The 16,383-nt window shown below is 41.6% G+C and overlaps 1 protein-coding gene across 20 annotated transcripts in view; it reads left to right on the forward strand.

Moving 5' to 3' along the window:
* CADPS (calcium dependent secretion activator) overlaps positions 1-16,383 on the forward strand; it is a 589,311-nt gene that overhangs the window by 546,225 nt on the left and 26,703 nt on the right. For 19 of the 20 annotated variants that reach the window (XM_066244445.1, XM_066244440.1, XM_066244437.1 and 16 more), the window contains one exon: positions 3,626-3,733. The exons of the other annotated variant lie outside the window; for it this stretch is intronic. In XM_066244445.1, coding sequence (XP_066100542.1) covers positions 3,626-3,733 — 108 coding nt within the window. The remainder of the gene's footprint in view (positions 1-3,625; positions 3,734-16,383) is intronic. 20 annotated transcript variants of the gene reach the window in all.

Below are 16,383 nucleotides of genomic sequence, written 5' to 3' on the forward strand. Positions count from 1 at the left end.
GTTTGTAGATAGCAATGTGGTATCAAGCCTAATTTATCTAATAGTATCAGTTGCTTAGTCAAGAATATTTTCCATCTATAACTACAAGTTAGCTTGTTTGTATGTAAACAGTTTTTATTTTAACCATTTGTTTGGAAATTGACTTAAAATGCATATACATTCTTCCCTTCCTTTTCAAATAGGGAACTAGCTGTACTTGAACATATCCTCTATGACTTTCCTCAGTGCCCCGCCCCCCCAGCGCCTCCTCCGTGGGGGGCAGTGTGCCTCCCCCAAGCCCCACCCACTGGGGACTCCACTTGTGTGGAGCTGCAGTTTGGCAGCCAGCTCCCTTACCTCATGGCATCGAGAAGAGTGATGGCACTCTTCTATCAACACACCTCTTTCACACAACTCCCCTCTTCCCCCTTCTTGGCCCACCAAAGGATGAAAAGCAAACTTGTTGGAGTTGGATGTAAAGCTGGTTAAAAAGGGAGATGGTTGTGAATGGGGCCCTGAGGACCTAATTAAGAGAAAACTTCATTTTTGTGCAAAGACTGGTGATTTTATTTTGACGTTGGTTTCTCCAAGGCTGCTTTTTTTCTTCTTGGTTCCAAAGTAAATTATAAAGGCAGGTAAGGCTCTGAAGTAATACAGTGTTAGGTGGGGGTCATAGTGACTTCATGTTTGCATAATGATATGGCTTTTAAAGCAATTTAACATGCATTATTTTAACTGATGATTATAACAATGTTTGAAGGTAAGTAGGGAGCTATCTCATTTTACAGATAGTGTAATTAAGGCCCAGAGAAATTTAAATGATTTTCACAAGTTCCGATGTGTAGGGGAGCCAATAAAAATCCACATATAGTAAGTCCTCACTTAACGTCATTGATAGGTTCTTGGAAACTACAACTTTTTTTTTTTAATAAATTTTTATTAATGTTAATGGGATGACATTAATAATTCAGGGTACATATATTCAAAGAAAACATGTCTAGGTTATCTTGTCATTAAATTATGTTGCATACCCCTCACCCAGAGTCAGATTGTCCTCCGTCACCCTCTATCTAGTGGAAACTACAACTTTAAGTGAAATGATGTATAACAAAACCAATTTTACCATAGCTAATGGATGTAAACAAGAGTTAAGTTCCTAGGGCTTCTCATCAATGTTATAATGAAAAGACATTGAACAAAACAACGTGTTGAGGACCTGCTGTAGAATGACTGAAGAACTTTAAAAAAGAGATGGGAGGGCCCTGGCCGGTTGGCTCATGGTAGAGTGTCGGCCTGGCATGCAGGAATCCCTGGTTCGATTCCCGGCCAGGGCACACAGGAGAAGCGCCCATCTGCTTCTCCACCCCTCCCCCTCTCCTTCCTTTCTGTCTCTCTCTTCCCTCCCACAGCCAAGGCTCCACTGGAGCAAAGTTTGCTCGAGCGCTGAGGATGGCTCCTTGGCCTCTGCCTCAGGCTCTAGACTGGCTCTGATTGCGGCAGAGCGACGCCCCAGATGGGCAGAGCATTGCCTCCTGGTGGGCATGCCGGGTGGATCCCGGTCGGGCGCATGCGGGAGTCTGTCTGACTGCCTCCCCGTTTCCAGCTTCAGGGGGGGGGGGGGAAGGAGATGGGAGGGAGCCTCATTTATTCATGGATTTGTTCATTCAGCAAATATTTACTGAGTACTACTGTGTGCCAGGCATCAGTTTCTGTGCTGAGGATACAATAGAAAATAGACCAAGTAAAGTCACTGTATTCATGGATTTTATGTTCTAGTTGGCGAAGAGAGACCAAAAATAAATAGACAGATATATTCATACATACATGCCTACATACATACATAGAACAATGTCAGATATTGATAAGTATCCCGGTCGGGCGCATGCGGGAGTCTGTCTGACTGCCTCCCCGTTTCCAACTTCAGAAAAATACAAAATAAATAAATAAATAAAATAAAACAGAGAACTGTGGAGTTTATTAACTACCTGGGGAAGATGGATCATACTTTTCTTTTTAATCAAAGCTTTTAAAACTTACATGCCCTTTTGAGGATAGCAAATTTAGTGAAAAGAGAAGAGATGGTGAAAAGAACCATTATTGTAAATCACTGTTTCTGACATTGTGGGTTATTAATAGGTGTGCTGAATTTGGCTTTGGCTCTTAGGTATAAGATGGCTGTATGTGTCCAGGAAACGGCCACATTTGCCACAAGCATCACCTAGAAAGAAATGGAAATAATAATAATAAGTTTCTCAAGTCTCCCAGGTAGGGCTCCTTCTCCCCATGGAGAATGCCTTTGATGTGCTGCTGCCAAAGGGAGGGGAGGAGAGAGATGCCAGTTGAGAACTAATAGCTATCACATCTCATTGGAGAGCCTCTATTGTTTCATATCATAAAGCTGCAACAATTACAGGACCATCACAGAACCTGCTCAATCCATTCTATGAAAATTGCTTGAAAGTGTAACAGTTGACTACTGTGGCTTTGGGTTGTCTTCATTGTTTTTCAAATTAATACCTTGTCATTGTTTCAGCAGGTGTTAAAAAATGTTACTAGCATCCCAGGGACCAAGCATTGGCCCTTTGCTTGATCATTGTTTGCTTTGTATAAGAAAAAAAAAATACAGTCCTACTGTTTCCAAACCTTCCTCATTTTCACCCTGGAAATTACACAGAAGTGTTAACTAACTTCAATTTACAGTGCCTGACAGACCCGTCTTGTAGAGAAATGATACTTTGTGATCTAAGGTAAAGCACAGCAATGAAAACTAATCTTTTTAGTGATTAGCAAACATATGATACATATCTACTGTGGAAACGTAAGGGGCTTATGGCAGCTTTCCTAATGACCCATATTACAGTGTTTTAATAGGTTTCTGTGGAGATAACTTTGTGACATCTGAGTTTCATTCCCCCACCCCCAGACAATATAAAGCATTTCCTACATTGGATGAACCACCTGCTTACCTTTCCAGAAAATCTAATTTATTTAAAAATCAAATCCTTCCCTCGCCCCACTTTTTTAATCCTTGGACTGTGAGGCGGCACCTAGAAGCAAAGACAAATTGGTTGAATGTTTCCTCTGAGTCCAGTGATTAGGAAATACAATACTCCCTCTCAGGTCAAATTACCCTCAATATGTGACTTGGGTGGGAAGGGTGTAGAATGAACTTTTTTTCTTTACTTAGCACTTTCTAAATGTTTCCAAAAAAGAAACAGGGATAGGGAAGGATGTCACCTTTCTAATGTTATATTAAGGACACACAGTGGAAGACAGAGTATATTTGAGTATTTTAAATGGATGGGGAGTTTTCAATCCAAAGACAAGCCAGATAACATCTCTGGGTTACCCAGTGAATATGTATTCATTCAAGTATCTTTGCCAGAAAAAAAAATATTAATAGTAAAAAAATATTTATAAAACCCTGTGATCCCAACTCCCTTCTTAGCCAGATGTGATTTCCAGAAAGAGCAGAGAAGGTTGAAATACCGGTTCCTACCAGTCCAGGCTGGGGACAGCTATCATCTGTACTGCGGCTGGCTTCAAACCCAAGCAAGGTTGTGGGGGCGGGGGTGAAGTGCATGGGTAATTAAAGAAGAGTTGCTGTCTGAAAATCCCATTTTCATGTTTTCCTGTTTCTTTGCAGAAACCTGGGATGGACGTGGCCGATGCCTATGTGACTTTTGTCCGCCACTCTCAGGATGTCCTTCGTGATAAGGTCAATGAGGAGATGTACATAGAAAGGTTATTTGATGTAAGTAAATGCCTTCTCCTCCTTGCAGACCAAGGAGGAGACCCTCCAAAATGTGACAAAATAAGAGACAGGAGGATAAGTCACATTTTGAGAACACGGATTGGTGCCGATGCAAACAAAATCTTTTCCTCTCCCTCTGCCTTAGACTCTGAGCTGTTGTGTGTCTGTTCTGAACCCACTCTGATGTGACCGTGTCTCAGTCTCAATCTGTGTGATACGTAGGGTAGCGCACAGCCTCTCAGCAAGCAGGCTCGGGTCCTGCATGAAGCTTGTGAGGCAGCTTTCTCTAACTGGCAAAGACCTTTCTTGGTCATGGTTCTCCTCCTTGCAGTCTGGCCTTGCTTTAGGGAGATATTGCCATCTGAGCCAGCCTGCCGTCCTGGGGGTGGCTCCTCTCTGACACCAGCTGTGGCAGGCAGATGTGCATAAATGTGGCATTGTTATCACTGCAGAAAAGGATTCCGTCTCTGGGAGACCAGCGCTCATTCCTTAGCCCTGGGTTTTGGCAAACACTTATGCTCGAGTTGCTCAGTCAGTTGCCAGCTAGTTGCCCCTGCCCACCTACCTGCTTGAAAATTTGAGAAAAGAAGCAGGTGCACAAAGGGCAAGTGCGTCGGGCTGCCAGACCCAGACTTGATTTCCAGTGGTTAATAGTTGCCAAGCAATCTTATTTTCACCGTGACTACACCTGCACTCCCAAAGCAAGCCACTGAGGCAAAAAAGAAAAGAAAAAGAATCTGCTTCAGTCTCAAATCGCCCACCTCTTTCAGGCCAAAGCAGATGGGGCTTTCTAATTTAGACAGCGATTTTGCTTCAAGTCTCCACCCAATTTGCCAGTGTAGACCTGGCCAGAGTGCAGGGAAGCTGACATACTTGTCTCCATGTGGCTCTAATTGTGTTCTGTCTTGTGCAGCGTGAGCTCCTCCTGTCCAGGTTTCTGTATTTTGAGCGCCAGCCGAACATTAATGTTTTGGTCTACTATGGTATCCATGTTTCTATGCTTTTTCTGTGATTGTGTTCAGCAGTTTACATCCAGTTTGTGTGTATGTGTGTTTTTGTTCCACAGCTCAGTGAGCTCATTGTTGGCACCGCCTGGGGTAGCGCAGCTTCTGACTTTTATATGCCTCGTCTTCCAGCTCCTTTGCTTTCCCTGTGTGTTGAAAGGCTCCTTTCCTTTTTTCTCTCCCAATCATCCGCTTTCTACGCCCGACAGCGCTCCTTCCTCTGCACAGCCTTTCTCTGAGAAGCCTTTTTACTTTGTAGTTCCCACCGCCCCTCTCTGATGAAATGGAACTTATCTCTCATGTCAAATGTTTTATCACATTCTATCGAGTGGCATGAATTAGGATCAAATAATCTTCCTGTGTACATCTTCTAGCATGGCCCGCCTCCACTGAGAATGCACATACATGCACAAAGCTCCCAGTGGGCCCTCTCCCTGTCTGCATGCGTGCCTTTACGAGAGTTCTGAGCCGAGAATGTCTGGGTGACAGTCACTCACCCAATAGGCATTGAAAACAGAGAGGCAGCCCCTTTGGGTCTGCAGTTAGAAGTGTGGCCATGCTGCCCATCTCCACTAAATTAAATTCCAAACCACAGATTTTCAGGAATCCCTGGGATTGTTCTTTTCAATGCCTAGGTTGCCTTTTTTTTTCCTTTGATCGGTACCTTCTGATTCTCAGTTTGATGTGGCTCTGTGTGCACGTGTGTGTGAGTGTATGAGTGTGTATGTGGATAACCTCGTGCTCTCTAGAACTTTAAAATATCTAGTACTGAATTTGATGTTTAATCTGCAGTTTTGCCTGTCGCTCCATAACCAAATAACTCACTCAGCCTCTTTCTTTTTTTAAATTATAAGTAAAAGTGGACAATTTTTTAAAGTAACCTTCTCCAAGGCAGCCAGGCAGATTGTCCTCTTCTGTGACCCTATTTGAAGAAGAATAAGAGTCCGGCATTGGCTAGCACAGATGGTAAAAATAGACTTGTTCAACTGTTGAAGAACACAGGCAAACTCAAGCCCTCTGGCCTTTAATGTGAATTAATAACAAAAAGAAAAATTACTAATAACATGTTCTTCAGAGGACAAATTATGTTTAGGGTGATTCAAAATTTCATAAAGTATTTTGGTCCCTTGTTGAATTATACTGACCAGCATCAGAGTCATCAGAAACACTATGAGAACCCCCACAATTTAGTCTTATATTGTCCTAGTTATGTTTTCTCAGGAGAGTCTTAGTTACTGTCCTCCAAGTATCTGATTTTAAAGAATTAACTGTTACAGTTATTTACTGAACACCAACCACTCCCATGCCAGTGGAGAAAGAATTTTCAGTAGCTTGTTTAGAGATAACAAATTTCTTTGCCATTTGCTTTATTACTTTTCAAATAACTTACTCCCATAATTTACAGAATATTGGTGCTAGGCAACCTAACTGACGTAGTGCAAAAAAGTTATTGAATCTGTCATGGCTTTGAAACATTTGTCATTTGAAAAACCCAGAGTTTCTCAGAAAGCTTCATTACCATGCCGTCTCAGTAATTTAATTCAGTACTTACTGTTTTTCTATAATCTATCAGCAAAACATCAGATTACCAACATGTTTGATTATTTTCGGCTTCTGTCTCCTCAAGCGTGGTGTTTATTTCTTTGCATATATGCACTGCAAGGCCCTCCTGTCACCGAGCTAAACAAGGGACTCAGGAATAGTAAGACAGAAGGGTCTGTGACCTGCCACTCTAAACCTCTTACAGCAATGAATAACTCTTTCAACTGCATTTCTTAATTATAGGGGTCCTGGGACAGGTTTTAGCAATTGGCAGAAATCTATTGAGAAAAACTTGTTGATCTGTGAGGTTTCCCTTCCAAATAGTTGCATTTTGATAAATGGCAGAAATGAATAATAAAAAATTAGCATTTGGAATGAGGGGAAAATCTATATCTCTGAGATGGTCTGCTCTCCGGGGGTGGTTGATTCTGCTGTGTGTCATTCTCTGGTTTGTAGTTCAGGCTGGCACCTGTCATCTCCAGGCAGGTTCTCAGAGCTCCTGTTGTGGTTTTTGCGATGTTTCTTAGTTTTATTTACCTGATAAGTCCTTTAAGTTTTTGCTGTTAAGTATTGTCCCCTTTTTTGCCTTTTTGAGTGTACCTTATAGAAAAGGCTGGATGGCATTAGAGTGTGTTTGTTTCTGGGGATGTTTGGATTACTAGCTGGTCATTTAATGAGTACACCCTTCATTTCAGCCAAGCCTCAGTCTCTGTGCTCTCCCTGAGACGGTTTTCTCTCTGCTTTGTCGGTGTACTTTTGGCTGGAATTGGGTGCTTGTGGGAGATTATTGGCATATCATTTGGGCCTCTATATTTTATATTCTGCATTTTTAATCTATTTTGTTATGTAACTTAAGAACAGCTTTCCAAATTCATCTTCACCAATTTTTTTTTAAACAAGCATTCTCTAGATTTATTGAAGAAATATATTCAGACGCAATGCTGCCTAACCAGGTCTTTTTAATGCAGTGAAAGTTTCCCTGTTTATTAATATAATTTATTTACATAGTCCTTCTATAAAACATTATCAGCTTTTTGGTAATGCCCCTATCTAGTCTACAATTAAGTGCTGATAGGAAAAGAATCCTTCTCCTGCTTCACATGTTTCAAATATACAACTGTGCATTTCATCTGCATTTTGTAATTCTTTTTCTAAAAAAATGACATGCAGTTGTGAACTGGTTTCAGCTGCTACAAAATAACAGTTTATAATATTTTGAGACAAAAGCAAGAGAATATATGTGACAGCAATGGATTTAAATGATATGAGAGATGCTGAATCTTTAAGAGAATCAGGTTGCTGTTGCACTCAAGAGGAAGCCTGGCCTCCTTGAAAATTATTGCATGCCTGATCTCTGGTGGCGCAGTGGATACAGCGTTGACCTGGGAACACTGAGGTTGCCAGTTCAAAACCCTGCACTTGTCTGGTCAAGGCACATATGGGAGTTGATGCTTCCTGCTCCTCCCCCCTTTTGCTCTCTCTCCTCTGTAAAATGAATAAATAAATAAAAATTTAAAGAAAATTATTGCTGACTTTTAAAGAAAACAGAAAAGAGGAACATGAAATCATCCCCAGCTTCCTAATGCAGCAAGGGAGACGGAGAGCACAGCCTAAGGAATAGCTCAAAGGCTGTGATTTAAAGCTCGAATGTCCATAAATCATGCAGATGGCTTTTCCCCCCTTCTCTGGTGATTAATTCAACATCTTCCCCAAAACAAAAACATGCTTTTTGAAATTAGAGATCAGATCATCAAGAGAAGCACCTAAGATTTCAAGGTCTAAACAAAAATTAATTTATTTTCTTTCCTCCTTGTACTTCTTGAAGACACAGACTGAGAAGAAAATCGGGATTAAAAAGAGATGTGCTTAGGGTGGTTCATCTGCTTAACCCTCACAGGCTCGGGGATGAGTGATTAAAAAGCCACCCCGCACTTGGATGTGGTCCACACGGGGGGCGGTGTGGACCCGCCTGGCTCCTTGGGGCCGTGTCATTGGAACTCGGCCAGAACATTTGCCTGGGGATGATATTTGGATTATATAGGTCAATTATACACTTAATCTGCCTTCTGGAGGATTAAGTATTTGCAGATTGACTCTGCTTCTCCGTGGCAGTTACCAGATCAGCAAAGGGCGCCTTACCAAACCACCTCGTAAGCACTTAATCAGGCACACGGTCAGGGTCAGGGGCGGGTGGAGCTGCTGCTCTGGGTTCTTTGCCTTGCACAGATTTTAACTTGCTATTCCATTATCAAACCCTATATTTGTCCACTGTATATGTCAGCACAATAATTGAGTGTGAATATTTCCCTCTAAAGGGGTAATTTTAAAAATGAAGCCTGCCTATTAAAATACATATTTGCATGAAACCACAGATATCCTTATTTTAATAACCTTTATTAAATTACCATCCACGCAAAGTGCTATCCATGTGAACATAGAGCAATCAAAGTAGGGTCAACCTGCTCAAGAAAGAACCAAGAAATAAGCTACAAAAAAGATATTCCATTATTATGTAAAATCCATAAGGTATTTACCAGCTGTCCAGGTGAGGGAAATTACTTCCAAAAGTATGACTGGGGCAAAGTATGCAGAACTCAGCAGTAAACAGGTTGCTATTCCAGGGGCTGATTAAAGAGGGACAAGGCATTCTGGGTCTGTAGACCCTGAGAAAGTGAGCTATCGCCCTGTAAGCAATAGCAGCTTTGCCCCAAATGGAAACTGTTGTGTCATCCTCCTGTGCCTTGCTTCTGGCACCTTCAGACTTTACCCTTGATCCTTACAAGCTGGGTGACCTTGGATAAGGTATTTAATCTCCGAGCCTCAGCTGAAACATCTACGTAACAGAGATGAGATGCTAATAAGCAGAACCTACTCATGGAGTTAACATCGGATGCAGTGCTGTGTGCAGCTGCAAGCATCAGGCTCTGAGGAAGCATTTGGTAAGTGTCAGCCCCCCCCCCCCATCATCATTATATCATCATCTCCCTGAAATGGAATGATTTCCCCAGACATCTTTTTTTCTTGTAAAACAAAACTCCATATATGTTCGAAGGTGCTTTAGGAATCTTGCTATCACTTTCAGATGTTAACCCCAAGTTGCTCTGGAACGACTTGAGGTATGTGGGCTGAGGTACCTTTTCACTTGTGGTAAAACAGCTCTGAAATAGGCAGAACAGCAGTGGTCAACACTGGGGCTCTGAAGTAAGCCAGCAAGAGGAGGAATCCTGATTTTGCCACATCTGAGCTGTCTAACTCTGGGTGGATTATTTAGCTTCTCTGAGCCTCAATTTCCCCATCTGTAAAGAAATTAACTTCTTATAGTTGTTAGAGGACTAAATAACATAATGGATACAGACTGTCATAATGCAACATTCAACAGGTCTTCCATTTTCATCCTCATCATCACCTCGTAGAACTGTGTTAGCTCCTCCAACTGGTGTTGAAATGCTCTACTTCCTAAACAAAACCGCACTAGCAGATAAATCAGAATTAATCTTCTTAATGTGAGGAGTTCTAATGGGGAGAAGAAAGTGGTTAATTCCTTTTATTATTACAGATGTAATATGCATACATTGCAGACATTTAGAAAATATGGCTAGGCTAAAATAAGAAAATGTCATGTTCCCAGCACCCACCCAAAAATTATTACTCAAGTGTTCCTTCTTTTGACTCTTCCCTGTGTGTGTATACATTATATACTTTTTACTAAAATAAGCAAGCAAAAAAATTTACCTTTTTAAAGTTAATGATCTTCCTTTGCTTGTCGATAATACACTGTTCATATTCAAAATTCTCTTCTTGTCTCCAAAATAGCCTTTACAGCTGGTCTGTGCCAGCCAGAGCGAGGCAGGGCCTCACAGCGTCTGGTTGTCATGTGCTCTCGATCTCTCTTCCCAGCCCCGGTCCTTCTTCGTGATCCTGACTTGCTAAAAGGACTGCCATGCCAATTGTTCTGCAGACTGGAGGATTATATTACTATCTAAACATAGAACTGATCTGAGGAGGAAAAAAAATCTAGCTGAATTCAACCAAATAGTTCTTTTAGACATAATTAGTAATTCAGCATAATTCAACCAAGGTTTTTTTTGTTTTGTTTTGTTTTGTTTTAAAGCTGTTCTCTGTGTGTAAGGAGAATTTCTGAAGCTAGTTTTAAAAAAATAGCAAGCAATTTACAGAGGCCAGGGTACAGGTTGGCCATGTGAAGAGCTACAGGGATTTCACCTCATGTATGAAGGCATAGATAAATGAGCTCAATAGGTACATCTAAGATTCATGGTCACAGTCCAGTATTTCTTGCATCACTGCAACTGCTTTGGTGACACTGTGGACTAGTCACTTTGGCATGTGCACCCCTAGACCATTAGGAAGTTTCCTTTGTTAATTCTGCTAGGATTTTCCTGAAGTTATCAATCTGAAATTAAGCCCTTCAAATCGGTCTGAACCTGAGCTTTCCATACACTTCAGATCAAATTTTAATTGAACTATGGCCTTGTCCCCATCACCCTCAGTGACCAAGCTGAAGAGTGTGCCCTTCAGCCTGCTAGGATTTCCTTTAGAATCTGTGTAATTATAGATATTGGAGCAGGAAATCAAATTCCACATGAACCAGAAGAAGCAGCTGGGAAAGGAAATACAGTTGATTTTCTCCTAAATATTGAATTCCAGAGTGAATTCTGATAGTTAAACCACGTCCTGGGCAGTGCATTAGCACTTTAGGGGATTGTCATTTCCCAAGGAGAGTGTGGAAACTGAACACAGAGTCAGAGGAAAAGGAGCCGTGGGAGGAAAGAGCAGGCCCGTCCCTCTCGCCTTGGTTTAGGGCATTTGTAGGATATATAATAATACAGTATAGATCACATATATAACCAGACATATAATATTACCAGATAGGCATAGATACGTAGTTATACACACATACATATATAAACACATGATTGAAGTTTATGTTCTTGGAAGTGAACCTTAGAATCAATACCTTTCCAAACTGAAGTTAAATAACAATCCTAGCTCATCTTCATGACTTTCATCCTCCATTGCCCCTCAAAGATCTAATGTCTTCATGATTCTCCTGCTTCTTACCATACACGTCTGCTTTGATCAGATTTACTATTTCCTCCCTTCTTAAGGTAAGAAAGACTTAGTACTGCCCCTGTTGGGATATTTGCAATTCTAACAAAATACTTAGCCAAAAGAAAAGGGCAGAAGTCATAGAAGGTTTTGACCTTTCACATGACAGAAAGCAAACTCTACTTACTAGGGTGGGACAGAGTGGAGCTGAGTGTCTTGATGTCTCTGATGCTCTGTTACAACGAATCTCATATTCAAAATGAACCCTCTCTTGCCCTGTGGCCTTCACAATAACGTGCAAATGATGACAGTCGATTATTTTGCTTTTGGAGTCTTAGGTATAGAACACATTTCTATTCCAGGTGAATATGGGAACGTTTCTCTCCCACGCCTGGTTGGTTTGAGGTCCACACAGTCCTCCATGCAGGAATGATAAGGGGTCATGAATAGTTTTGGATTACTCAGATTGTGTGAATGGGTCATCCAGAAGGATTTACTTTGTTGTTGTTAGCGTTGTCCTCATAGACTTACACTTCAGTGGCATTCTTCAAGTAGCTCTTTTTTTTTTTAAGATTTTACTTATTTCTTTGAGAGAGGAGAGAGAGAGAGAGAGAGAGAGAGAGAGAAAGAGAAGGGAGACACACAAGGGGAGAGCAGCAGGAAACATAAACTTCCATATGTGCCTTGACTGGGCAAGCCCAGGGTTTTGAACTGGCGACCTCAGTGTTTCCAGGTCAATGCTTTATCCACTGCGCCACCACAGGTCAGACCAAGTAGCTCTTTTCTAATCTAGCTTCTTCCTCCTAAAGCCATTCAGAGAAGTAGGTCTCATTTACTTTTGGGCAAACCTTACATAAAACCAGTCTTGAAATTTCTCTGGAGCTTGTGTGCAGTGAAGAATTTTGCTAAGTGTCTTTATCAGAACAGCTGCCTGTGTTCCAGTACGCATGTGGTGGATACAGTTAATTCATTTTCTTTTCCAGAAGAGAATGCTCTAATAATCATCCTAAGAAGGCAGACTGATTGCTCTGTTACATTAAGGTCACAGGATCCTTGCTAACATGACACATAGGATACTTTCATGTCAAAAAAAGAGGTTTTTTATTTCCTTATGGCAGACTTATAGCATGGAAGCAGTAAGCAACACTCTTACACCATGTGTGCACACATGCATGAGCATACACACAGTAACCAAGGCATGTTTTGTAGAACAAATATCATTACATTGCATGGTAGGATACCAGCTGTGCTAAACCCTCAAATACTTCCCATTAATTAACCAAGTAACTGTTTCTCTCACTGCTCAGCTCTGTGGAAGCTTCTTTCAAAAAGATCTCACTGTCTGGCCATACCTAGAGTCATGATCATTGACTCTAAAGATCTTTTTTTAATTTAGAAATTAAATTTAGTAGAGTGTCATTGGTCAATAAGAATACATAGATTTCAGTAATTTTTTTCAATGAATGAATTTAAAATGTCATCCAGGTTCTTATTACTCAAAGTGCCATTTCTGGGCCCTCAGCATCAGTCTCACCAGGGAGCTTATAAGAGGTGCAGGATCTGAGCCCTAACCCCAGCCCAGATTATTCCAAATCTGTATTTTAACAAGATTTCCTGTTGATTCAAATGAACATTAAAGTTTGAGAAATACTGGATAAGATTGATGACTTTCAAACTTATTTGTCTATGACTCACAGTAAGAAACAAATTTTACATTGCATGCTAGTATGTGTATGTATACAAACACACGTGATACAAACATTTATGAAATATTTGCATTTAATATAATACAGACTGATATTTTCTATTCCATTTTTTAAAAAGTTGCTAACCAATCAATGATTTCACACACACTAATAGGTCACAATCCTCAGGTTTAAGACTACACCTTGAACAAAGTTTCTCACCTGTGGCATTATTGACCTTTTGAGCCAGGTAACTCTCTGTTGCAGGTTCCATGCTGTGCACTGAAGCGTGTTGAGCAGCCTCCTTGGCTTCCACCCACTAGATGCCAGTAGCATCCACCTCTCAGTTGTGACAACCAGACATGTCTCCAGACACAGCCAGCCTGGGAGCTGGCTTGAAAGTCTCAGAAATAGATCATGGTGGGAAAAGTCCTGCAATGACTGGAAAAGCTTGTGAGATATTCACACTCTTCACCCTCTCCTTGTCTCTCCCCAGAACAGTCCTACTCAGGAGCCCAGGGAAGGATCCAATCTGAGCCACCTGTTGGATCAGCTGTTAGATCAGCAGTGTGGGTTCCCGCATGGCCTCCCTCAGGAGCCCAGGGAAGGATCCGATCTGAGCCGCCTGTTAGATCAGCTGTTAGATCAGCAGTGTGGGTTCCCGCATGGCCTCCCTCAGGAACCCAGGGAAGGATCCGATCTGAGCCGCCTGTTGGATCAGCTGTTAGATCAGCAGTGTGGGTTCCCGCACGGCCTCCCTCAGGAGCCCAGGGAAGGATCCGATCTGAGCCGCCTGTTAGATCAGCAGTGTGGGTTCCCGCATGGCCTCCCTCAGGAGCCCAGGGAAGGATCCGAGCTGAGCCACCTGTTGGATCAGCTGTTAGATCAGCAGTGTGGGTTCCCGCATGGCCTCCCTCAGGAGCCCAGGGAAGGATCCAAGCTGAGCCACCTGTTGGATCAGCTGTTAGATCAGCAGTGTGGGTTCCTGCATGGCCTCCCTCAGTTGCTTTCCTTTAGTTTGCTTTGGGTGATTCCACCTGGACTTTGCTTTTTAAAACATTGTTACTTCTACTAGGTGGCTATAAGTTATTTTTGTGTGTCTAAAAATTGGAAATGAAGGCTCAACTTGAATACTTCATCCATTCCCAATTCCCAGTTCAGAAAAGAACAGTTAACAGGTCCTGTTCTTCTGTTAAACTCCTGTGGAATTGATTAAAAATCCAGTTAATGGAGTCAAGTGATTGGCCTCCAATATGACTATTCCCATATCAGAAGGCTTACAATGATAGTGCCACTTGCCATGTTGGGGGCCTTGACTGCCTTTGGCAGAATTTTTCACTCCAACTATCCTTGGACTAATGCCAGCTATACCAACAAACCCTGAGGTCTTTCCCAGGATGGGGGTATTATTAATTACTAGATCTGCATGCCAATCTGTATATAAAAGACCATCTCATTTTTATGTAAAGAAAAATTTCTAAAAGAATAAATAATCTGTGAAGTAAGCAAACTTAACTTTATGACTTTTCTCATGAAATTCTCTCTTTTTTTAAGGAAGGGAACTATCACTTCCTTTTGTTCAGAAAATCCATTACTTGGCCTAGAAGACCATCCTGGTAAAGAGAAAACATCCGTGACCAGGTGCCTCACTAGCTGTGGAAACACTAGGCCAGTCTCTCAGCCAGAGGTAGCGTTGCCCCACCAGAGATATTCAGCAATGGCTGGAGACATTTTTGGTTGTCACAGGTGGGGAAGGTGCTATTCACATATAGTGTAGAGAGGCCAGGCAGGCTGCTGAATGTCCTCAGTGCACAGACAGCCCCCCACGATAAGAAATTATCCAGCTCAAAATGTCAACAGCATGGAGGTTAAAAGATCTTTCATGGCATGGGCTCTTTGAGTTGAAATTTTGGTATAAAGCAGGAGAATCAGCTGTGGGTCATTCTCTAACCCAGGGATTCCAGTGACTGTCCCTAAAGAATTCTCTACTTGGCAGATAGCTCAGAAACTAGTCTCAAAATCCCTTTAACAAGTTTCATACAAACTATCTTTTTAGGGTCTAAAAAAATTAAAAGCAAGGAATTGTTAACACAACTTTATCAGCTTGCACTTAACCCTTGCCCAAGAGTAGTTCCCACAGAGCCTCAGTACTTCAACAAAAACTCCAATCTGTTCTGTTACAAGAATCACAACAGCTTTCTTTCTACTAGAAAGTGGCCCTTGAAGGTTTTAAGGAACCAGCTCCTTTCCAGCAAACAGGCATTAAGAGCACAGGCTTTGGAGTAACATACCCTCAGGTTGCATTTCTGGGTCTGCCACTCACTAGCTATGTGACTTTGAGTAACTTATTTAACCTTACCAAGCCTTACTTCCTCCTCTGTGAAATGGGGATGAAGACATTACCTGGCTTTCGGATTAGGAGGACAAAATAATCTAAAACCTCAATGGTTGGCACCTAGACATTGCTCCACAAATGTTTTTTCTTCTCTTCGTCTCCATCGGTAATAGTAACAACATAAAAACCAGCTCACACCCTTACCTAATACTAAGGCAAATTTGCAGAGAGAAGAAAAGCAGTGATACATTCCTGAAATTCTAAGAGCCAGAGATAAATTGGCCAGAGACTATGCTAATAAGTAGCAAAGAGTCCAATGGTTTGATCCTTACAGGAAATTGGTTTGAAGGAAGAATAAGAACCCAATGCAGTTGGAGCCGCAGAGGAGGCAGCTCCATGGTTGGATCTACAGATATCGAGGACTTGGGAAGGGGTAGGAGGTAAGATTATGTGCTCAGGCCATAAGCAAGGAGAGATGATTGCTGCCTCGGGGAACACGGCTAACCCACCAACACCATGCCCTCATTAGCCTTAGCAGAGCTTCTCTTTGGAGAGGTCCTTTTAGAATTTAGACAACGATGGATTCACCGGGGTTATGATGATGCCAATCTAGGCATCTGAATATTTGCTTTGTAGACACTAACTGTTCCATAAACTTGAAGAGTAAATTCTTTTCATATTAATATGAATTAATGTTTTGTCTTTTACTGCATGCTTCTTCACTAGGGGTGTGCATCAGAATTACTTATGTATTTTTTATTTAAAAAATATCCTTATTTAAGTTGCATACCAAAAATGCCAAGTCAGTAGATCTAAGCAAGGGCTCGGGCATGTTTTTTAAAATTAATTAATTAATTAGCTAGTTAATTAATCCAAGGGTATAAGCTGATCAAGAACTATTGTTTTAAAGGAGTGCTCATCTACTACGGGTGATTTTGTCACCCAGGGTATATTTGGAAATGTCTGGAGACATTTTTTTACTGTTATAACTGGGGTGTGTTGGGAGGCGGAGGCTGC

This window comes from Saccopteryx bilineata, chromosome 10, assembly GCF_036850765.1.
Source record: "Saccopteryx bilineata isolate mSacBil1 chromosome 10, mSacBil1_pri_phased_curated, whole genome shotgun sequence".
NCBI lineage: Eukaryota > Metazoa > Chordata > Mammalia > Chiroptera > Emballonuridae > Saccopteryx > Saccopteryx bilineata.